The 24,787-nt window shown below is 40.7% G+C and overlaps 1 protein-coding gene across 1 annotated transcript in view; it reads left to right on the forward strand.

Moving 5' to 3' along the window:
- Positions 1 to 24,787, forward strand: part of LOC128869497 (paired box protein Pax-6-like) — a 182,997-nt gene that overhangs the window by 84,446 nt on the left and 73,764 nt on the right. Inside the window, exon 2 of the mRNA XM_054112066.1 lies at positions 1,197 to 1,377. Coding sequence (XP_053968041.1) covers positions 1,197 to 1,377 — 181 coding nt within the window. The remainder of the gene's footprint in view (positions 1 to 1,196; positions 1,378 to 24,787) is intronic.

Raw genomic sequence — 24,787 nt, forward strand, 5'->3', positions numbered from 1 at the left:
AAACGTCGCAGTGTTTCACCAGTAGGCGTTGGACGGCGAGGAAATCTGCGACGAAATTCACGTTGTGCCAAAGTCACCGACCGATTATTGGTCAAATAAATAGTCAGCAATATTCCGCGTTCTGGAGCAGTGTAGCGTAACATTGTTTATTAACGTGTATTTCGCATGTGTTTACTACACAAATGTCAAAACAGAACTGACATTAGGGGCCAATCGCAAAATTTATAGCATTTTCTGATGGGAGGATTACTTTAGCGCCAGCTGTTAGTATAATATAGGTATAATTGGCGCTTACACTCTTTTTGGGTGTTTGGCCGAGCTCCTCCTCATTTGTGGCGTGCGTCTTGAAGTTGTGTCCCAAATGGAGGGACCTACAGTTTAAAGCTGACTCCGAACGTCAAATGCTTTTTTATGAGGAGCTTTTTCATGACACAAATACGGTTACATATTATACTTTTATATTATATAATTATGTTTTGTTAAACATTTTCTATTGAATAAATCAGCATTTATTCATGTGCATAAACTGGCTTCGATGCCAAGACTTGCTGCAATTACATATGTTAGTACAAGTAAATGATATTGACTGGTTTTTTTCGATTCTGTAAAATTGCGAGCGAGAGCCACTGATATTTGTATGTGTGTAGTATGATCTTAAGAAAAACGAGATAAATATTTATATATAAATATATATATATGAATATATACATATAAATATATACATATATATTAATTTTGGGGAGTTTTAGGGTCCGTTTAAAAAAGTAAAAAAACCAAGTGGCAAGAGTAATTCATTTTTAAGAATTACAATTTTGACTAACAAACTGTTAACAAATTAAAAAATATTCAAAAACGAGATAAAATAACTACAAAATTTGAAAAGGATTATCAATCGGCCTGAGGGTTAAATAAGTGCTGAAAAGAACGAAATTGTGTTTACCGTTCCAAAAATATATTTTTCCGGCTTAAAAGTACTCTTTCATTGTGATTTGTGAAATTTGTCCACTATATTTGGTTTTGCTATAATAAATGAGTCACATGTATGTACAATATATACTACACATATACTAGCACATTGATTTACGTATTCTTGAAAATTTATATACATTAGAGATTTTGTAAACATTGCAGTGCAAAATTTTGTTTTCTACCTAGAATTCTCTGTTCAAGGCGACGTTAACACTTTTCATTTGCAGATATTACGAAACGGGATCTATTAAGCCACGAGCGATAGGTGGATCAAAGCCACGTGTTGCTACAACTCCTGTCGTACAAAAAATCGCGGATTACAAGCGCGAATGTCCGAGCATTTTCGCCTGGGAGATACGTGATCGATTATTATCGGAGCAAATTTGCAACAGCGATAACATACCAAGTGTAAGTATAATACAATATAATACATGAGAAAGAAAAAACTGAAGAAGTAAAAATCCTTTCATAATTAGGAATCTTATTTAAAAAACCGCTTTTTTTCAAAGTTTGATGTTTTGTCCATTTGTACGTATTCTTGAAAATAATGTTCATCACTAGCCATCAATTTTTTTGTTGTTCTGTTTCGCGGGATTTGCGCCGTCTTTTGGCGCTTATACATACATGCATACATATGTGTAATTGAATCAATTTTGTGGCTAAGACAGACAATGTGTCATAGGAAGAAAGTCGAAATACTTCCCATTTCAGTGTTGTCAGGGTCAAAAGCAGCAACGTGTATTTGCAGATAGCGGATTTAGGATTGAAGCAAATGCAATACTTCCTGCACATCATGCTTATTTGCGTACACAACACTTACATACAATGCTTAGGAGCTAGAACTATCAAATGACATTTCGGCCTGATATTTTTGACTACAACTCCCTACTGACGACATTTTTACCGAAATCGACTTAATGGGTCTCCCGGAATAAATGCTTTTCGTTCAATATGTGACTGACGTGGCATATAAAACAGGAGGAGTATCATAATAATAGCGTTATCGTACATAAAGAAATCGGGTGATATGTGTTGGCGGCAATTCTTTCGTTGCATAAGGCATATTCTATTTGCCACTTCTCTGCTCGCTTTCTCTCTGCTCGGCTCACTTGACGAAAAATTAGCATTTGAAGGAAACAACAAAGTTACCGAGCAAGATTCGCCTTTAGCAAGTATGGTTATACCTCATAAAACTGGTATAACTCACATTTTACAAAAAAATGTAATTTTGTGCAGCACTGCTAATATACCTACATATGTTTATTTATACCAGGTGCTTCATCTATTTGCCACATGCTAACGCATGATGAAAATAAAATGCTTATACATACATGCATTTATGTATAAATACAGAAGTGTTGGCAGTACACATTTGCTATTGTCGCCCATCCTTTAGTAACAATTTCAATTTCAGATCAATTGATCTATGATACTTAAAGTTCTGCTCTTAATGCACACAATTTTTGTAAAAAAATAATATAGTTTCTTTTCTGAGCTCAAACGGTGGGAATAAACTAAAACTTGTTTATAAGTATTAAGTATACACTACACCACACTACCGCGATGAAGTACTTTGCAATTTAAGGTACATATGTATGTATATCAACTTTATGCTCAAACTAAGATTTGTTTTAATCTAAGCGCAATATAATGCAATGCAATATATTTAATGAATTTTTCTTTTTATCTTATATATAGTTGTCATTTTAAATATTTTCAAATTTCAATGAATGTTTAAAATTCAACTACTAATTTAATTCAAAACACATTTCATTCAACTCAACAGCTAACCTACAACTTTTTTCTTTCGTATTAGGAAAATAAATAAATGAATACGTTAAATATATGTTGAATTTATGTGAAAAGAGATATATTTTAAAAAACACATTCGCTTTCTTGACGGTACATTTTTGGATACACAAAAGCACAATCCAAGCAAATCCTCTTTAAACTCTTATTCTTACGCTCTGTTTTTTTAAATATGGGTTGGCGCCTAGTGGCCCTCTTGGACCTCTTATTCTTACGCTCTTCTCTTTGAAAATAAAAACACCGAAAAAGATGGGTTAGCGTCTAGTGCCCTTTTTGGTGTTTTTTCTGAGCGCAAATGCATTTCCCATACATGAAATAAGTTTAATTACATATTTTTAATCGATAGTTGACACAAGCTGAAATTGATAAAGAAATAGGCTTTGAAATTATTTTGTGATATAACTTATACGTAGAACGATTAAATTTTTATTTGTTATTGAAATTTATGATAAATTAAGTTTTTATTTTTTTCTTATCTAAAATATAAACTGCTATGAAAAGAAAATATTCTTTGATATACAAAAGTTTAGTGCTTTTAGTGTGTTAAATCGCATTTTCATTTCACTGGTTCCAATCAGTATTTGTTCAGATGACAACGAAGCAACATGACAGTGGCTGCTCACTAATATAATTCCACTCTCAATTTTGACTGCTTCTGTTTTAAGCAGTATTACCAACTCAGTCGATTTTCCACTAAATTTGGATCTTCAGCTTTTCATCGCACTGAAATAAGACACTAGATTTTTATGCATTGGCATTTTTAAGCCACTGACTTTGAAGATACATTTTCTGATTTTAAAATACAGTTAAGTGGCAGTTCAAATTGATTAATCGATTACTTTACGTTGATTGATTAATTATTTTATATTAATTATTTGGCAGTTCGAACACATTAATCTAAACTGTACCTGTTCCGCTCGAGTTTAAAGGAGAATCATCGTTTAACAAGCTCATCTGCCTTCTCATTACCCTCGGTCTGCCTGTGGCCTTGAACTTGTACGAAAATGATATCGAATCATTAACTGAGCGAATTAAGTACTTCTATACATTACAAGTCTGCAGGTGTATCACCTTTATAGCGGCTTGACTGTCCGTAACTCCAGATTACATGACTTCGGAGATGCTAGGCCATCCTTGATTACCAGTAATTTTGCCTGGCACAGGTTAGCTTTGCCTGGAGGGCATATTGATTTGGACAGTTGTAGGGGTTCAGAAAAGATTCCGATTAAGATCTTAGACTCGTATTTAGAAATTTCTGCATCATAGTCTCTTAAGAATCCGAATCTAGTTTAGTTATAGCTTTTAGCTAGTGCAGGCCACCAAAGGTGTGATCCATATGTAAAATAGGCCTAAAAAGTACAGTGTAAGACCACAATGTGTTTTTTGGTTTGAGTGAAATAGTTCGTTTATTCAGGACTGATATTAACATTGTTGAAAGCTCCTTCTCTGGCTTGGAATGCTGCCAAAGCACACTGCTTGCGTAATCGACTTTTTTATAATATTCGCTACCTCGTGCAGTTTCTGTGGACCTGTCTTTAAGATAGGTGTGTTGGAGTTTTGAGAAGAATAATCCTTTCTCTAAGATGTACATATTTCCAAAATTCGAGCTAGAGTTTTGAGGAGAGGGACGTTAAACTTATTGGCGTGAAATTCTGAAATGCTCGCTGAGTAGCATATTGCAATAATATTCTTCTTAGTGTTCTTCGGTATTCTTAAAAGCTTCTTCTTCAAGCCAAGGAACAACAGCGACTCTAGGATTCGGCCTGAGCCCAGAGAATCTTTTCGCTAGACGATTGATTTGATAATTGATTGAGTTAGGGAATATGGTGTCTAATGATCCCTAATAGTTTGATTTTCAGGAATATTTATATTATATATTATGTGTTGTCTGGAAAGTGGATATTCATGAGTACGAAGTGTGTTCAAAAAATAGGGCGAAGGCTTGAAATTTCGCGGACTACGTACATTCGTCTTTCGATTATCATTATTTTTTATGTTCACTCGTCTCGGAGATACTATCACGGTTTTAGCATTATAGCATGCTTAGTTTGTTTGTGAGAGGCATAAATAAGGTACGTGTTTTGCGTGTTCGGCGATTTTCTGCTATCGACTCTTGGTTCTCCTGGACTCTTCCATTGGGACGATTGGGCTTTGGTTTCGATTTATATGAAACCCTTATAAAATTGGAAGACAGCTGACAGAAATATATATCTGCTTGCCAACTGTTGAAATTTCTGGAACAAGATCATTTGGATTTTATCGCTTAAGGCATTGTTCATCTGGATTGGCAAGTTGCGGAGCCTCCGGTTTGGTAGGTTTTTCGAGCCTCGCAGAGAAATATTTGGCAACTTCTGATACTGATGACTTCTTGAGGTCACTATGTAAATCAGAGTTCCTCACATACCATGGTGCATTTTTCGTGAACTTGTTTTGAAATCGCTGAATTTTTTCACGATGAGTTTGTTTGCACTGCCCCACAACGATATGCCATACGCCCACACGGGTCTAATTACTTGTTATATTGGGTATGGGAATAAGTTTGCGCCCTCGTAAAAGAAGTAACGCTGCTGATACTACTTTTGTGTTCGCTCAAAAAATATACTGGTGATTTGAAGGTGTATATGTGAGGTTTCAATGACAGTAGTTGATATTCGTTTGAAGAGCAAAGATCATACTTCATTATTACCTTTTAAGGAAAAGTGTATCTGAAACGTAACGTATATTGATCAATATTTACGGCAATCAAGCTCCATCAAATACAACTTGTACAGAGGGTTTCGAAGCTTCCAAATTGACAATTTCGACGTGTGTGATAAAGATCGCAAAGGCGCACCGAAAAAATTCGAATATATTGGATGAAGACGCATGTCGACTCCTTGATGATATGTCTAAAGAGTTGGATGTTAACACATCAACCGTCGATAACGTTTCCCATGTCGATGGGAATGGTCCGGAAAGCAGGTAACTGGGTGCCACATCAGTTGAAAGAGAGGGATATCGATAGGCGTTGGGGACGTGTGGGATGCTTCTTGAACGGCAGAAAAGAAAAGATTTTCTGCATCGCATTGTCACTCGCGTCGAAAATGTTGGAGCCTGACAGGTAAACCATATCCATCGACAGCAGAAAAGAAAATATTCATGCTTCAAAGGTTATGTTGTGCATCTGGTGGAATCAGAAGGGCGTAATCTATTATGAACTACTTAAACCATCTGAAACCATCACTGGCGATCGTTCCCTACTGCAGCTAATGCGTTTGAATCGAGCTTTCAAAGAAAAGCGACCGGAATGGGACGGTAGACATGACAAACTAATTGTTCTGCATGTCAACTCAAGGCGACACGTTGCTAAACCGTTCCAGAAATATTTTTTTTTTTTTTTTTTTTTTTTTAATTGGCGCGTACACTTCTGTTAGGTGTTTGGCCGAGCTCCTCCTCCTATTTGTGGTGTGCGTCTTGATGTTTTTCCACAAATGGAGGGACCTACAGTTTCAAGCCGATTCCGAACGGCAGATATATTTATGAGGAGCTTTTTCATGGCAGAAATACACTCGGAGGTTTGCCATTGCCTGCCGAGGGGCGACCGCTATTAGAAAAATGTTTTTATTAATTTTGCTTTCACCGAGATTCGAACCAACGACCTCTCTGTGAATTCCGAATGGTAATCACGCACCAACCCATTCGGCTACGGCGGCCGAAATATTTAGAGGGATTGAATTGGGGGTTTGAATAAGAGCTTGAATAAGAGCTATCGCACTTGATACTGAAATATCTGTTATTTAGATACGAAGTAAAAATGTTCGAAAATAAGCTTCGAAGCAAGATTTTAAGCTTATGGAGTAGTCCATCATGCCATACTTTGCCGAAGGCCTGGGCAACAATTGGAAATATGGCTTCTTCTGCTGCTGGAGTTAATGCAAGATACTTTCTTGTTTTTACTGCTGCTGCCGTCACCAATAAAAAAGTAATATGTGCGACTACGGAATTTACATTATGCTCTGTTCCTGTTTGTCGTACTAGTGTAGCTGCCAAGAGTTCTGCCGTTGTGTTATCTCCCGCTGCGGCTCAATCGCATACTAACGATTTATTGTGCCCCTTCACGGTTCAGAGTGTTTCTCTAGACTGAACTTCCTCAATAACTCAACCCTCCAACGACGAGCCTATTAGCGATGAATAAATGCTCACAACACAATAAGGAAAATACGTTTTCTTTTTGTTCAAAATTAGCCTTATTAATCAACGTAATTTTCATCAAGAACACCACAATTATTCCAGCGCCGCTCCAACATTTCAATACCACTTGTGTACAACGATTTATCATTTGCTTCAAAATGGGCCTCGGTTTCAGCGCTAACCTCTTCATTCGAACGAAATTTCTTACCGCGAGCATTTTTTCCAGGCCTCCGATGTCAGCTAACCTACGTAACTTCACTTTTCAATCATTCAAAACGATTTTGTATATTTATTTAGCGTTCCCTCTCACCCGTTGGAGGAACGATATTGGTGAGATTTAAAAAAATATACGAAACATCTCTCTTGCCAACAAGTACTTATTCTTCTTCTTCTTGATTGGCGCGATAACCGCATGTGCGGTTTTGGCCAAGTTTAACAAAGCGCGCCAGTCGTTTCTTTCTCGTGCTAACCGGCGCCGGTTGGATACACCTAGTGAACCTAAGTTCTGCTCCACCTGAGCTTTCCATAGCAGAGGAGGCCCTGCCCTTCCTCTGCTACCACGAGCTGGCACCGCATAAAATACTTTAAACGCTGGAACGTTTGTATCCATTCGGACGATATGTCATTCGCAGCTCATTATTCCATCGCCTACGATACTCGCCGACATCAACGTGCAAATATTCTAAAATCTTCCGCAGAATCTTTCTCTCAAAGACTCCATGTGATGCCTCATCGGATTTTGTCATCGTCCAAGAGAGATTCTCCGAATGTACTTCCGCCATGAAAAAGCTTCTCATGAAAGTATCTGCCGTTCGGAGTCGGCTTGAAACTGTAGGTTCCTCCATTTGTGGAGCAACATCAAGACGCACGCCATAAATAGGAGGAGGAGCTCGGCCAAACACCCAAAAAAGGGTGTACGCGCCAACTAAATATACATATATTATAAATCGATTATTTACACCGGTATTGTGATGATGATCTGCGGGTGGCGGTTGCGTTGTTGGTAGATCTTTTTTACGTAGGGCATAAGCCTCGTTGGTCTTTAGGTCTAAATGTATTGTGTTTTGTATTTATGTAGTTTTAAAATGTTTGTGAAGGGAATGCTTCCTTGTGATTGAATTTAACTTTTATTTGTTGAGGGCGCTTGGAGTTTGTATAATATTTTGTATCAGCTAATGAGTTAAGGCGTTCTCCAATAGGGGTTCTTTGACAGATCACGCGTAACCACTGTCAAACTAAATACATACTTTTTTTTAGTAGTCATTGGCACTTCATCATGGAAAGGCTTATGTCTCAACATCGTTTACATATCCTGCAATTGTATTACGAAAATCGACGCTTTGTAAAAAGTGTTCATCGCGCGTTTAGGCTAACTTATGGTGTTCAGTGTTGAGCCCCACTTTTAGCCTAATGGCTACATACGTCAATAAGCAAAATTTCCATATTTCGGCTGAAGAGCGACCCTAAGCATTTTTCGATTTTTACAATGTCTGATTTGATTGAGCAGAGAAGTGGCATCAAATTTTGTTTGCGGAATGAAATTTCGACTGCGGAAACGTTTAGCATGCAGAAGGCATTTGGTGATTCGACCATGTCGCAGAAAAATATTTATAAGTGGTACAAAGACTTCTAAGAGGGTAGAGAACGTGTTGATGACTTGGAGCGCTCCGGACGACCATCGACGTCAACAGATGACCAACACGTCAATAATGTGAAGGAGTTAGTGCTCAAAAATCGTCGGTTGACTGTCAAAGACCTTACTGATATGATCGGAATATCAGAAGGATCTGTGAAAACCATTTTGAAAGACCATTTGGGCCTAAGAAAAGTCAAATCTCGTTTTGTACCGAAAATTCTCAATTTCTTGGAAAAAAGTCGTCGCGTTGATGTGTGTGAAACAATGCTTTCAGACTATCAGGACAAGCTCAAATACATCACTACGGGAGATGAGACTTGGATTTATGCTTACGACCCTGAAACAACCGACCACTCAAGCGAATATCGTGCTAAAGGCGAGGCCAGACCGAAAAGAGCACGTCAAAGTCGTTCAAAAATAAAGGATATGATGACAGTTTTTTTCGATTTTCGTGGTGTGGTGCACTATGAATTCCTTCCACCTGGCCAAACTGTTAATAAAGAATATTATTTGAGTGTTATGCGTCGTTTACGTGAAGCAATTCGTCTAAAAAGACCAGAATTATGGGCCAACAACTCTTGGTTTTTGCATCACGATAATGCACCGTCTCACACTGCACTCGTTCTTCGTGACCATTTCGCCAAAAAATTCCACGCGTATCGTTCCGCAACCACCGTATTCGCCTGATTTGGCTCCGTGTGACATCTGGCTATTCCCAAAACTCAAGAGACCACTCCGGGGAACGCGTTTCGAGTCGATTGAGGAGATAAAAGCTGAATCGAAGAAGGTGCTGATGGCTATACCGGAAATGGACTATTTGGCATGTTTCGGGGATTGGAAAAATCGTTGGCATAAGTGTATTTCATAGAGAGGGGATTATTTTGAAGGGGTTGAAATTGATTTACAAGAATAAATAAAGATCTTTCATTTTACAACCAAATTCAGCTTACTTTTTGCCCACAGGTGGCATCAATGGGTTGAAGAAGCTAATGGCCCGGCTGGAATTTAGAATAATGTATATTGGGCAATTTTTAACAAACTATTATGTCTTTATTAATGAAACTTGGTGGAGATGTTAGTGAGGTGTTAAGGAACACTCTTTGTAACTCCAAATTATTCGGGCAATAATAATTTCATAATTATTTGCCTTCAAAATGCCCTTTGGAGCTTCACTATAATTTGCCACATTACACTATTTATTTTTTAACACTTCACTAAAATTCACCAAATATACACTCGCACGCGTGTTTTTACTTATTTTTATCCTTATATTCGAATTATTTTTATTAAAATTAAATGCAAATGCATTTGTCCATACAGTCACTTTCCAATTTTAAACGCGAATAAGAAGAAGATTGGAATGGCAACAGTATGGTGTTGCCGGGTGCCTGGAAATGAAACAAATATATGAACAAAAATTAAGTATTTAAGTTTAGTGTTAATGATGGGGATGGGGGTTATTGTGCCTCCTTACTACATACCCGCATATGATGTTTTAATTTTGGCTTCAATGGTTTTAACACGGAAAAGAACTCTACGAAAAAAATACTGTGGATTGCGTAGCCGGAGTTGGACTGAGGAGGGTTATTTTTTTGAAGCGCGGCCGAAGGCCGCCCACGCGAAAAGGAGTTCTAAGAAAAAATACTGTGGATTGCGTAGCCGGAGTTGGACGCCGCGTTGTCCAGGTGGCGGAATAGTCGGGAATTTGCCCATACTTCGCCTATCCTTTCCCTGCTTGAGTCAGACGATTACCCGGACTTTGAGTGAATGAAAGGTTTGTGGGCCCGGCTCTCTAGATATGGATCCGGATCTCGTTGCTGGGATACCTGCGGTCCGTTACTAGCTTAATAGGCATCCGGCCTTTTGCTGGGCAGCAACGGCGACGGTGTTGGTTGGTAACAACCGCTAGTAGCGATCCTCGAGGATCTCCTCGTTTACTGTTTTTACTGAATCTGAGTTGACTGATCTGCCTCGCTGACTTGACACTTTTGCCCCGCGGAAACATGTTTGTCCAGCTTTTTCCTGCTGTCCTATGTGTTGTTGTTATTTTGGGTTTGATTTTTATTTTTTATCGTGTTTTGTTCGTACGACCCCCTGCTGGACAAGGCAAGCCCAGCAGTCTTCAAATTTTCTGGGGATCTCAATGGGTCAGCGGCCCATGTCGCGGTAAGGCCACAGCTACTCCTCAATTTGGCCCGGTATTGAGGAGGCGCAGTTATAATACAGCCGAATTCAGCTCCTGGCTGTAAATCATTCAATGGATAACACACTGGATTAGCTCCCGGTCATCGTTCTTAAGCAGTACCAGATATCAGGGTGAGTTATTATCTGAACGACAATTCTTCCCGGTGCCTGTATCCGTTTTGAGATTCGATTAAGCCCCTGTACCGCGTCAAGATACCTGCCGTAGCAACTCCTCCCCCTTTTTATTAGTATTACGATCGTTCCGCAATAAATTGTATCAGTTCAAAGAGAGTTTGAAATCAGGGAGGTCACTATGATACCAGGTCTCAGAAACGCAAGGTACATCGACTCTGCAAAATCATCGAAATTGTGTTTAGTATAATCCACCTTTTCTTGGCTTAGGCTTCTTATTCTTCTTAATTGCCGCGATAACCGCTTACGCGATTTTGGCCGAGTTTAACACAGCGCGCCAGTCGTTTCTTTCTCGTGCTAACCAGCGCCAATTGGACACACCAAGTGAAGCCAAGTCCTTCTTCACCTGATCTTTCCAACCCAGAGGAGGCCTTCCTCTTCCTCTCCTACCACCAGCTGGTACCGCATCGAATACTTTCAGAGCCGGAGCGTTTGTATCCATTCGGACGACATGCCCCTGCCAATGTAGCAGCTGGATCTTTATTCGCTGTGCTATGTCTATGTCGTCGTAAAGCTCATACAGCTCATCGTTCCATCGTCTGCGATATTCGCCGTTGCCAACGTGCAAAGGTCCAAAAATCTTACGCAGAATCTTTCTCTCGAACACTCCAAGCGTCGCTTCATCGGATGTTGTCATCGTCCACGCTTCTGCGCCATACGTTAGGACGGGCATGATGAGAGTCTTGTAGAGTGTTAGTTTTGTTCGTCGAGAGACGACTTTACTACTCAATTGCCTACTTAGTCTAAAGTAATATATCATTTGTTGCCTAGAAAGATTCTAGGTAAGATTTCAAGGCTGACATTGTTATCGGTGTTAATGCTGGTTCCTAAGTATACGAAGTCTTTTACAACCTCGAAATTATAACTGTCTACAGTGACGTGGGTGCCGATACGCGAGTGCGCCGACTGTTTGTTTCATGACAGGAGGTACTTCGTTTTGTGCTCGTTCACCATCAGACCCATTTGCTTTGCCTCTTTATCCAGTTTGGAAAAGGCAGAACTCACAGCGCGGTTGTTAAGGCCGATGATGTCAATATAATCGGCATACGCCAACAGTTGTGCCTGAGCGATGAAGTTCTGCAGCTCGTACCATCCTCTCAAACATCAGGTTAAAGAAATCACATGACAGGGAGTCACCCTGTCTGAAACCTCGTTTGGTATCAAACGGCTCGGAGAGGTCCTTCCCAATTCTGACGGCGCTGCTGGTGTTGAGTAACGTCATCTTGCATAGCCGTATTAGTTTTGCGGGGATACCAAATTCAGGCATCGCGGCATGCAAGTAACTCCTGTCCGTACTGTCGAATGCAGCTTTGAAGTCGACGAAGAGATGGTGTGTGTCGATTCTCCTTTCATGGGTGTTTTCCAAGAATTGGCGTATTGTAAATATTTGGTCGATGGTAGACTTTCCAGGTCTAAAGCCACACTGATAAGGTGCAATCAGTTGGTTGACGGTGGCCTTTAGCCTTTCACACAATAGGCTCGCTATAACCTTATAGGCGATATTGAGAAGACTAATCCCGAGGTAACTGGCACAGATTGCAGGATCGCCCTTCTTATGGATTGGGCAGAGCACACTTAAATTCCAATCGGCAGGCATGCTTTCATCCGACCATATTTTGCATAGAAGCTGATGCATGCACCTTACCAGCTCCTCGCCGCCATGTATGAATAGCTCAGTCGGCAGTCCGTTGGCGCCCGCGGCTTTTTTGTTCTTTAGACGCGTTATCGCTACTTTCACCCCGTCATGGTCGGGTAACGGAACGACAATTTTGATTGGGGTATCGGGATCTTCACATTCTCTGTGACATGCGCAGCTGTCACTATTTAATAGGTTCGAGAAGTGTTCCCTCCATAATATAAGGATGCTCTGGAGGCCAGTCAGCAGCTCGCCGTCTTTGTTCTTACAGGAAAACGCCCCGGTCTTGAAACCTTCTGTATTCTGCCGAACTTTCTGGTAGAATTTTCAGGCGTTGTTCCTATTGGCCAGCATCGCAAGCTCCTCGCACTCACGTATTTCGGCCTCTCGTTTCTTCTGTCAGATAATACGTCTCTCTTCCTTTCTTAGCTTTCTGTAGCGATCCCACATGGCTCGCGTTGCCCCTGATCGCAGCGTGGCTCTATAGGCAGTATGTTTTCTTTCGCTGGCAGCATCACATTCCTCGTCGTACCAACAGTTTTTGCGGGCTGGCCGGAATCCGATTTCTTCTTGGCTTAGGCTACGCGCATTAAAATGTACTACATTAAATCCATCATTTTGTTTGTACTTAATATCAATAAGAATTTTCTTATTTTCGCTCCACTAAAAGAGAAACAATAAAATACAAGCACCCAGGAGTACATGTATGTATGTTTTTAAAATTGCATGGCGTAAACAAAGAGCAATAAACAGAATAAATACAGTTGTTAAGAAAACAGAGCAAATTGAGAAGTAACTCAAGATACAGAGAACGTTAATGTATAGAGAGGTCTCAATGACAGGAACGCATGGAATTTTGAAGGGTACTCGTTTTGCGCGTGGAGTTCACCACAGACATATTTATCACCAAAAGTTAACAGAAATATACTCAACTGGTCAAATTAAACAGCAGTTGAGTAAAATTCGTTTGTATGAAGGAAGAAATAATGTTAATGCTGTAGGCTAGCTACAGGCACTTTATCATAGAAAACAAATATGTTAAGTTCAATAGGGCTTAGAAACAGCAAATTATCAAAAATATATACATAAACTGTTAAAACTTTGTTGAACTCCCTCCCTTCAACCAAATCAAATCCTTCATAGAGAATTAATTGATTACCAGCCACACAGAAGGATGGCATATGCAAATTTAAATATGTGAATGTATATGCATATGTACACAAAAAATATTACGATTCTCTAAAACTGCTCAAGAAATCCAGCGCTATACTGTGATTTCAGAGTAAGTTTCTAACCTTGCAGATATACCCGTATGCATATGATTTTGTGCACTTTTTATCAATTGAAGAACTACATACGTAATGTAATATACTAATTAACTATTTACCTACTATCAGAGAACATAAAGTAATTGTTTCGGTATTTTCTCTCAGTATTGAAATGTCCGACACTGGACTATTTAATAAGCTACTTATGTTGTTTTTTGCAATTTACTGTATGCTCATGCGCGCACTTGACGCACAGCAACTCCGGTTGTCGAGCATTTAGAAGACATGTTTACATATGTACATATACGGGTACAAACATATATACGAGCCGCGATAATTCGACATGAAAAAAATTCAAAATTTACCAAATATTGGCAAATAATTCTACAAGAAATATTCTAATATTGACTATTTTCGAATGGTCGAGAAAATTGGCATATGGGCGGCTCGTTTTATGAATGAAAGTACTATGAGCTCGAATTTATCAATAAATTTTTTATGATGAGTTTTTGTTGAAACTGCTCAGCGCCGCCGCGACTATTTCAGACCGTTCAGCAATATGGCAACTAGCGGATGATTTTTTAGCTATTATCTTTTTAAACAGTTGGTTTAAACAGCTGACGCACGTTTCGTCTTTTGTTTCACTGTCAAACATCTTCAGGGCTATAATTTAACCATGAATCGTCTTACAAACGAACAACGTTTGCAAATCATTGAATTTTATTTATAAAAATGCGTGTTCTGTTAGAAAGTTTATCGCGCGCTTCTTCCATTTTATGGTCAGTTTAATCGACCCACTGAAGCGGCTATTTGAGCTATTGTGACTAAATTTAGAACCAAATTTACATTATTGGACATCAAATTACCAACACGCTTACGTAGAGTGCGAACTGCAGAAAATATCGCAGCTGTATCGGCCAGTGTTAATGATGACCATCAATTACACAGGTCTGCAAAAAAATGGGTTCGGAATGTTTTATAAAAGTGTAGTGTCATTTCCGAAGTAATTTTTTGCGTAGAATCCGAATCCGGGGTTTAAATTGCTCTATCACGTCAGGACTTTAAGATATCCTAACCTAAAAGTGCAAAAAACGCTGTTTTTGCCCATTTTTGAGGTTATGTAGCTACGAAGATTTTGCTCTTCATAAAAAAGTAGACGTGGTGTTTTAAATTATAAGTCTTCCTTTTTTAAATGTCGTTGAGTTTGCTCAAATATCTTAATTTTTCACTGAGATATCGCAGTTACATAACCTTAAAAATGGGCAAAAACAGCGTTTTTGCACTTTTAGGTTAGGATATCTCAAAATCCTGACGTGATAGAGCAATTTAAACCCCGGATTCGGATTCTACGCAAAAAATTACTTCGAAAATGACCCTACACTTTCCTAGAACAAAACGTTGTTGACCTGTGTTATCGATTCGTCGCCGTTACTCAGCAGCGTAGAAAATTTTGCGAAAGGATTAAAGTTTGAAGCCTTTCAAAATACAGCTGGTGCAAGAATTGAAGCCGAACGACCTACCGCAACGCAGGTTTGGGCTCTTCGAAAGTTGGCCGAAGATCCACTTTTTTATCGAAAAATTGTGTTCAGCGACGAAGCTCATTTTTGGATTAATGGGTACGTAAATAAGCAGAATTGTCGATTTTGGAGTGAATATCAGCCAGAAGAATTGCAAGAGCTACCAATGTATCCAGAAATGGTGCGGTTTATGGGCTGGAGGTATCATTGGACCGTACTTCTGCAAAGATGCTGCGAATCGTAACGTAACTGTGAATGGTGAGCGCTTCCGTGAAATTATATCCAACTTTTTTTGCCCAATATGCAAGAGCTTGACTTGCACGACATGTGGTTTTAGCAAGACGGTGCCACATGCCACACAGCACGCGTAACAATGGACTTGTTGAGGGGCGAGTTCGGTGAACATTTTATTTCGCGTTCGGGACCTGTCAATTGGCCACCCAGATCGTGCGATATAACGCCTTTAGACTATTTTTTGTGGGGCTATGTTAAAGCTCATGTCTATTCAGACAAGCCTGCTTCAATTAACGCATTGGAGGCAACATTAAAGCATTTATATGTGAGATACCGGCCGAAACATTGGAAAGAGTATGCCAAAATTGGACTAAGCGGATGGACCATTTGAAGCGCAGTCGCGGTCAACAGTTGCATGAAATAATCTTCAATCATTAAATTATATGGATTGTACTATCGATTTAAATAAAAATTTCATGCATTTTTCTAAGCGGATGGACCATTTGAAGCGCAGTCGCTGTCAACAGTTGCATGAAATAATCTTCAATCATTAAATTATATGGATTGTACTATCGATTTAAATAAAAATTTCATGCATTTTTCTGAATTTTCCGTGTGGTTGTTTGAAAAACTTTCCTATAGCTCTTAAAAAATCACCCTTTAGAATGATGGCCGCTACGACTGCGCCTATGAATGTATTTTGTTCTTGTAGTCGCAAGGCATAGACTTTTAGCTTTGAACGTTATACGCATTTAGACCGCATTTTACCTGTGTGTGCGGTTATATGTACATGCATTTGTATGTGTATACTAATTAGTATTGTGTTCCTGGAAGTTCAGAACACAAATATGTACGTATGTATGTACATAGGCTAGGGCACCAAGTGTGCAGGTAGGTAGGTAGGTATGGTGGTTGTCGTAAGACACACTTAGACCTTCGGCAGGTCCATTGTGATTCCACTGGAGCTTATCCTTACTCTACGTGTTCCTTTTCAAACCATTCGGTTGCTTTAATAAACGAACAGAGCTTCGTTAGTTTTAGATGGGCTATGTCCGCTACATCTGTTAGAAATGCTGTATCGAGAGTGCGCAGCCTTCTCATAGCTAGGCTTTCACACTCACATAAAAGGTGTCTGACTGGTTCCTCTTCTTCTGTATTAAGGCAGCTTCTACAGAAATCGAAGTAAGGGAGTCCTAACCTTCTAGCGTGACTGCCTATGAAACAATGACCAGTTAAAACACCTATCATTTTTCTTATAGATTCTCTGTTGAATCTTAGCAAGATCTTCGATCGACCGGTGTTCCAGTTCGGCCATGTCTGTCTGCTTAGTTCGCATGTTGTGAGGTTTTGCCAGATTGTATTTACCTTTTTGATGGTTTCCCTGTCTATAAGTAATTTACAAGTGGCTATGGGCATGGGTGTCAGCGCCTTATCCGGTTCGAGATCGAGCGTTGTACCGGTTCGTGCAAGTTCATCCGCCTTACAGTTTCCTGCGATGTTCCTGTGACCTGGTACCCAGATAAGGTGCACCTTGTAGCACTTAGATACGTCATGTAGTAGTTTAAAACATTCTAGAACTGTTTTTGACGAGTGCGTTTTTGATTCCAGCGCTTTTATTGCTGCTTGACTGTCCGAGTAAATGAAGACTTCATTTGTGGATAATACTCTCGTTTTTATTTCTTTAGGTCCCTCTTTTATGGCAGTGACTTCCGCCTGAAATACACTGCAATGATCAGGTAAGCGAAATGATTGGCATACTCCGAGTTTGTCGGAGTAGACCCCTCCACCTACTTGGTTGTCCAGTTTTGAGCCATCTGCGTAGATGTTTAAGTCGTTTATCTTAACAATGAGCCCGTTATCCCATTCCTCTTTGGAAGAAAATACTGTGACAAAGGATTTATTGAAATTGATGTCCTTGGTCCTACAGAAATCCATTGTGCTGGGAATGCAGGGGAATTGTTCTAAAATTGAGGAGTGCCCTCTTTGGTACGTTCTGAGTAGGCCGATTTCTCTTAGTCTGAGAGTTGCTTTGGCAGCTGTTTGCTTACCGTACTGCTCTATTGGTAAAATGTTAAGCATAATATTTAGTGCATTTGTGGGTGTGGTTCTGAGGGCCCCGCAGATGCAAAGACTGGCCATTCTTTGTACGTGTGCCATGGTTCTTTTGATGTACAATTTATCTAAAGCTGGCCACCATACTAATATGCCGTATGTTAGGATTGGTCTGGCAATTGCCGTGTAAAGCCAGTATACGATAGATGGGGAGAGACCCCAACTTAGTCCTATCAGCTGTTTACAAGAGTATAGTGCTATTGTCGCCCTTTTTACTCTATCTTCGACATTTGCCTTCCAAGTTAGCTTTCGGTCTAGTATTAGACCTAAGTAGCGGGCCTCATCACTAAATGGCAGTGCCGTTCCACCTAGGGTCGGAGGAGCTATATTTGGAATTTTATGTTTCCTGGTAAATAGGATGAGTTCAGTTTTATTGGGGTTGACTCTAAGCCCATTTGCTTTTGACCAGTTTTCAACCATGTTTAGTAAATCTTGCATGACTTCTCTAAGTGTATTGGGGAATTTCCCTCTTACTACCATTGCAACATCGTCCGCATATGCTACGACGTGTTGTCCTCTCTCCTCTAGGCTCTTTAGCAATGAGTTTAGTGCCAGCACCCATAGGAGAGGGGACAGCACACCGCCTTGCGGTGTTCCTCTGCTAACTTTTTTCTTGATCTCTCAACCCCTAGGGTTGCGACCAGAAATCTGCTCAAGAGCATGTTTTTGATGAACTCAACCAGAGCGCCAGAGATCCCGAAATCCGTCAGTGCCTTTATTATGGTATCCGGTAGGATGTTATTGAATGCGCCCTCGATATCTAGAAAGGCTATCAGTGTGAATTCTTTATTATACATTGACTTCTCGATTTCTGTAACAAGTGAGTTAAGTGCTGTTTCAGCTGATTTCCCTTTACAGTTCGCATGTTGTGAGATGCTGAGCTTATTAGGGCTGATGTTAGCCTTAATATGCTCTTCTAAAATTCTTTCTAATGTTTTTAGCAGAAAGGAGGATAGGCTAATTGGCCTGAAATCCTTAGGTGTTGTGTGTGAACTTTTTCCCGCTTTAGGGATAAAGACCACTTTTACCTCTTTCCATACTGATGGGATACTTTTCAGTTTCAGAGCAGCCTTAAGTATGGCCGTCAGCCACTCCATGATGTAGTTGAGTGAATGTTGTATTTGGGCCCGGAATAATCCATCTGGGCCCGGTGATTTAAATGGTTTGAACGTGTTCACTGCCCAGGTTATCCTAGTTTCAGTGATTATTTCTTCAATGTCAGAGTTTGGTCTTTCTGTACCATTGTTGATTAATACGTTAGATGATTCGTTGCTGGGAAAGTGTGTGTCCACTAGCAACTTCAGAGTTTCGTCACTCGAAGTAGTCCAACTCCTGTCCGGTTTTTGGAGGTATCCGGTGGTATAGTGTTTTTTAGAAAGGATTTTACGCAGTCTGGAAGCCTCTGTGGTTCCTTCGATTTCTCCACAGAACGTTCTCCAACCAGACCTCTTCGCTTTCCTAACTTCTTTTTTGTAAATTTTTAGCTTACTGTAGTAGCAGTCACAGTCTTTACTTTCTCGTGTCGCTTTCGCTCTATTAAACTGTCTTCTGCTGTCGTTTCTTAATGTAGACAGGTCTTCTGACCACCAGGGCGGCTTTTTCTTCCCCTTATACTTAATTAAGGGGCAAGCCTTGATTAGCGCAGTTCTACAGACCTCCGTAAGGATGTGTACGTGTTCGTTCAATGATTCTCTGTCTTCAATAGTAATATTTTGGGAATTTGAAAGTCTTTCCTTAAGTTCCCGTTTAAATATATGCCAGTTGGTCTTTTTCAAGTTCCTGCTGGCGGGCGGGGCCCGTGAGTTGTTTCCCCCAAATTTTATTTTTATATAGCGATGATCGGAGTAAGAGTGTTCATTCAGAACCCTCCACTGCGTCATATTTCCGTAGAGGGTTTGACATGCTAGCGTAATATCAAGAACTTCTTGTCTATTGCGCGTAATAAATGTAGGTTCGTTGCCTTTGTTACACACTAAAAGCTTACTACATATAATATAATTAAAGAGAGACTCACCTCGTTCGTTTGTATCCGAGCTCCCCCATACGGTATGGTGGGCATTGGCATCACCTCCTAGGGCTAGTTTGCGGTTGTGTGCTTTGCAGTCTTCCACAAGGCTTCTTATTAGCGGCGACGGCAGTAGACCTGTGTCGTCTCCGGCAAAATAGAACGAGGTTAGCCAGATGTTGCTTCCGCTCACTTCCCAGCTAACCGTCGTAGTATCTGCGTTACTGAAATTTTGAATCATAAATGTATTAAGATGTGCTTTTGCCATTATGCATGCTCTTTTAGCACCTTCACAATTGGTCTTGTATACTTTATACCCTGATGTCCTCAGACCGCAGATTTCGCCATTCCGTACCCAGGGTTCCTGGATGAGGACTACGTCCGGCTGATCTTCTGCCAGACGCTCCAGGAGGGCAAGGCAGGCTTCTTTACAGTGATGAAGGTTTATCTGCAGAAGATGCATCAGCTGTTAGCGTTATGTCTGGGTCTTCTTTGCTTTCGCATAAAAGTTCCCTTTCGGAATACTTACGCTGTTGTGTGTAATACTTACCCTCCCGTTCGAAGTACAGCCTCCCTAAGCCCATTTCTGAGCCTGAAGAGGCGTATTCTTCTTCGGTGGGCCGGTCGTCTTCGCTCATTGGCTCGGTTTCGCTCATGGGTTCTAGTTCGCCCATGGGTTTTTCACCTTCCTTAGTGGCGAGGAACTCAATTGCATCCGTGTCGGTTTTATAAATGTGAAGCTTCACCTTTACAAAACCGTATCTCAGTTGCCCATCGCATGTCGCTAATGGTTCGATTGAGTTCTCTGTGAGGAGCAGGAGAGCCTGCATGGTGGCGCCCTTCTGCTCTTTCGATTCTTCCGCGCTATTTTTGTTGGTAAGAGTTTTGACATACCTCCACTCCTGCGTTGGGATGTCCGCATTGCAGACCCGAATGAGGGCGCCAGTTATCCGTAAGCTCCGTTCGAGACTTGGTTATTTATTAGAAGGGCCCCAAGCCTGACAGATTCTCGACACGGGTCGCATCACACCTTAATGCAGCCCTTCACCCCCGACCACGTTAAAGGTACTTTGAGGAGTATCGAACCCTACCCATAGTACCCTTAACTTAGCTAAGTACCTCCTGACAGACAAACTTAGGCTTAAAATGTAAGTGACAAAATTGTACCTCCTCAGACAAACTTAGGCTTAAAATGTAAGTGACAAAATTGTCTTTCAGAAAACTTATCTAAAGTCGATATAAAAAATTTTTTGTTCCATAAATAATTGATAATTTAGTAAAAAACGTCAAAAATGCCTTTTTTTAACTTTCAACAGCTGCGAAAACTACGACTTCCAGTGACACGAATTATATATTGCCATGTAGGTTATATGTGTGCCTTTCAAAATGTATGCACTTCAAAGAAATGGCGCGTACTGTTTTCGAGATTGCAGGTAATAACTGCACTATTGCCTAAAAAACAGGTTTTTTGGGAATATCTCGGAAACCGTTCTTTGAAAAACAAAAATAAAATTGATTTTTGGTTTCAGCGACCTCAAATTAGTCTAAAAAACGTTTTTTGGGTGAGGGCCATGTTTAAAAGTAAAAATTCGTAAACAAGTGTTATTGAGAAATATAAAGCGATGCGCATGAGGTAGGTCATGGTTCCTGCAGTGCGTATGCACAAACATAACTAACATAATATATGTATGTATATATTGATATGCGAGTTAACGTGTCCCGCAGGACATCGTTTAAAAAATTAAAGTTGCGGGCCAACAACTTGGCCCGTTAAGTTATACTTACTTTCGGGATCCTGGAATTAATTGTCCGTTCTATGCGTTTTACAGTTTACTTTATTGTATTCCTGATTATTAGCTGGTTGAAGATTACCGTTTAAAGCCCACTGGTTCAAGACTGCCCGCGCGGCGGCACACTCAGAACCTTTTATACTAAAACTAGCCTTATTCCTACCCTAACTCTGCTGACACAGCGGTTCCCACGATGTTGTGTATTTCGGGTGAAGTTGCTGTCTGCCGGATGCGCGTGTGGATCACGTTGCATTAAGCAGACGCACTGTCAGCATATTTCAATACACGGGTGTGCTTCTGCTGCAGGTGAGCGAGTTAACTGTGGTGTTAACTGCCCCCCTCTAAATATCTGCGTCCCGCAGATTGACATGCGTATTCCGGGAATCGTCGGGTGTCTCCTTTGCGTAGGTAGCAACAGGCATCGGAATGGTAGGTTGGCGTATCGGAGGGAGGTCAAGGCTTGCTGTTATCTTTCTCCAAATCCAGTAGGAGACCACGGCCAATATGCAAATAAAAAAAGCGTCAACAGCCAAAGAGACATGGAATCTCTGGCCCAGTTTGCCCAGATGGTTGATATTCGTCATGCTCAACTCGTGAACGTATTCTAGACTTGGTTTAAATCCTTGGCTTTTCACGTTGGTAACCGCTGCTGGCAATACCTGCGAGCTCTGCGATGCTCTGTTAGAAAAGGTTTCGTTCTTCACCCAAATTGTCTCATTGCTAAACTGGATGAGGAACGTGCCGTTAAGGACGCTCTTGCGATTATCATTACGAACAGTCCCCTGAAAGTTGGTTAGAAATAATGTACCTTCACTAATTAATTCGATAGTTTCTCCATTTTCAGGTTCGAAGTGGCATTCAGCATCACCCCCCTTAATTAGACGTGCCAGGCATCCATCTTCGGGTAATCTTTGCAGATGGCTCATCTCGCAGATCGTTGAATTTTTGATCGAAGGACATTCACTTATTATGCCGTACGTTTCTTCCTTGCTGACCAACATTTTCGTGTAGTTTGCCACTACCCTCATACCTGCATGAACCGCAGCTCTTGTCATCAGAAAGCGGAATTCATCTGTTCCGACCTTAGGGATTGCGAGTACATAAAGCAGCAGAGAGCCGTTTGAAAATAAGGAGGGCTTCGCATATTCAATTGCCTCAATGGCATTTTGGTAGGGTAAAGCCTCTTCTTCCTTACGTACACCACGTCGCCCTGCGAATATTCCCTAGGGTGGTCCCTTTTTCTATTAATTCGCGAATTTCTTGATTCCTGATTTTTCTTTATTTGACCCCTTACCTCATTGAAAACCTTTTCCTGAAAATTTCTTATCCCCTGGTAGTTTATTCTTTGTACCCTGTTAAAAAATATGTCGCTCGGTTTATGCTTTGTAATGGAATGAATTGAATTGTTGTACCGATCAGCGGCTATGTATAGTAACTCCTTGGGGCTGGTGTTGGGTAGTTCCTTTTGCAAACAGCGGTATATTTCAATAATAGTGGAATGAAGCCTCTCGACCTGCCCATTTACTTCACTTTTTTGAATGGGGGTCTGGTAGAGCCTGATTCCCAAACTTCTTACATAATTGGATACTAGAGGGGTGACGAATCCTCGTTCGTTGTCTGTAACTATCATCCGCGGGACCGTAAAATAGTGAATTACTTTTGCAAATTTTTTTCGCAAAAGTACGGCCGACCTGTCCTTAATGTGGAAAAACTTCGCAAATTTGGAGAATTTATCTAGACAACTTAAAAATTTCTCCCCGCTAATTTCGAAAATATCAATGTGCAGGATATCGCACGGATGTTTGGGTATGGGTGTATCTTTTAATTTTGGGACGAAAGGATGTCTGTCATATTTATTTACCCGGCATATTTCGCAAGCTTTAGTGAAGTTTCTTATCAGGCTCGCCATTTTGGGGAAGTAGTACCTTTCCAGAATTTGTCCTTTATTTTCCACCGGGTTTCTATGAGCCCGCCTGTGCTCTCCTCTATTATTTTACAAATTCTTTCTTCATTCGCCACATCTTCTACCAATCTTTGCGTTACCCTAATCTTGTAATAAAGGAAGTGTTCGAGGTACACATCTTGGAGAAGCTGTAGCCGGTTCTCGGGAATTTTGACACCGTTGATTATATTTGGACGTAGCCTTTCTTTCAATATCCTTACTAAAGTGTCCCGATTAATATCGGCTAGAGTCACATAATGGCGAGTGTAACCCTCGTGTGGGTTCTCAACACTAAGGAGTTCCCGTCCCTCTCTTATCACGAGCTGATTCTTAAAAACATTCAAGGGTGCCTCGACGTGAATTATTAGATCGGAGGCGTCTTGTTCAGCGCTGTGGACAGTTTCTATTTCACTTGCGGTTGCGGTGGTAGAGCCCCTAGCGGCGGTCATTGTTCTGGATGTATCTGTTGCTCCTTCACTAGCCGTTTCTGTATCGGAGCCACTAGCCAACACGTGAAGTCCTGTTGTGTCCTGTTTCCGACCTTTGATCCTGGATAGGGCATCTGCCACATAGTTTGATTTACCGGGTGTGTAAATTAACTCGTGGTTGTATTCCTCTACCCGGGCCTTCCATCTTTTTAACTTCGCGTTATGGTTTCGGTTTCCTAGAGCGAAGGTCAGCGGCTGATGATCGGTATAAATTTTAATGTTTTTTGCGCCATATAAGTAGGAACGCAGGTTGTCCAATGCCCATACAATGGCCAGCATTTCCTTCTCATTTGTAGCATAGTTTTCTTCTGTCTTGCTTAGCGAGCGAGAGATGTACGCGATTGGCCTGTCCTTTCCAACCTCACCTTGGGACAAGACAGCGCCTATTGCAAAGTTAGAAGCATCCGTAGTCAAATTAAAAGGTTTCTGAAAGTCCGGGAAAACCAAAATATCAGCCGAAACGAGTAGCTCCTTTAGATCAGCAAACGCCTTCAACGCAGCGGATTCGAGCTTGATTTTTACCTTTCTCGACTGGTTAGCCTTTATTTGGGCGTTTTCTCCTCGGGTTAGACTTGTCAATGGCTTAGCCACCTTTGCATAGTCCCGAATGAATTTTCGGTAGTACGACGTCATTCCTAGGAAACGCTTTAGATCCTTAAGCGTTTCGGGAGGATCCAATTCCTGAATGGCTCTTACTTTTTTTGCATCGGGCTTAATCCCGTCAGGAGTGATGACATAACCAAGGAATTCTACGCTAGTCTTCATGAAATGGGTTTTTTCCAGATTAACTTTTAGGTTTGCACTCAGCAGCCTTGCAAAGATCGTGCTAACATTT

This window comes from Anastrepha ludens, chromosome X (genome assembly GCF_028408465.1).
Source record: "Anastrepha ludens isolate Willacy chromosome X, idAnaLude1.1, whole genome shotgun sequence".
NCBI classification, from domain to species: Eukaryota; Metazoa; Arthropoda; class Insecta; order Diptera; family Tephritidae; genus Anastrepha; species Anastrepha ludens.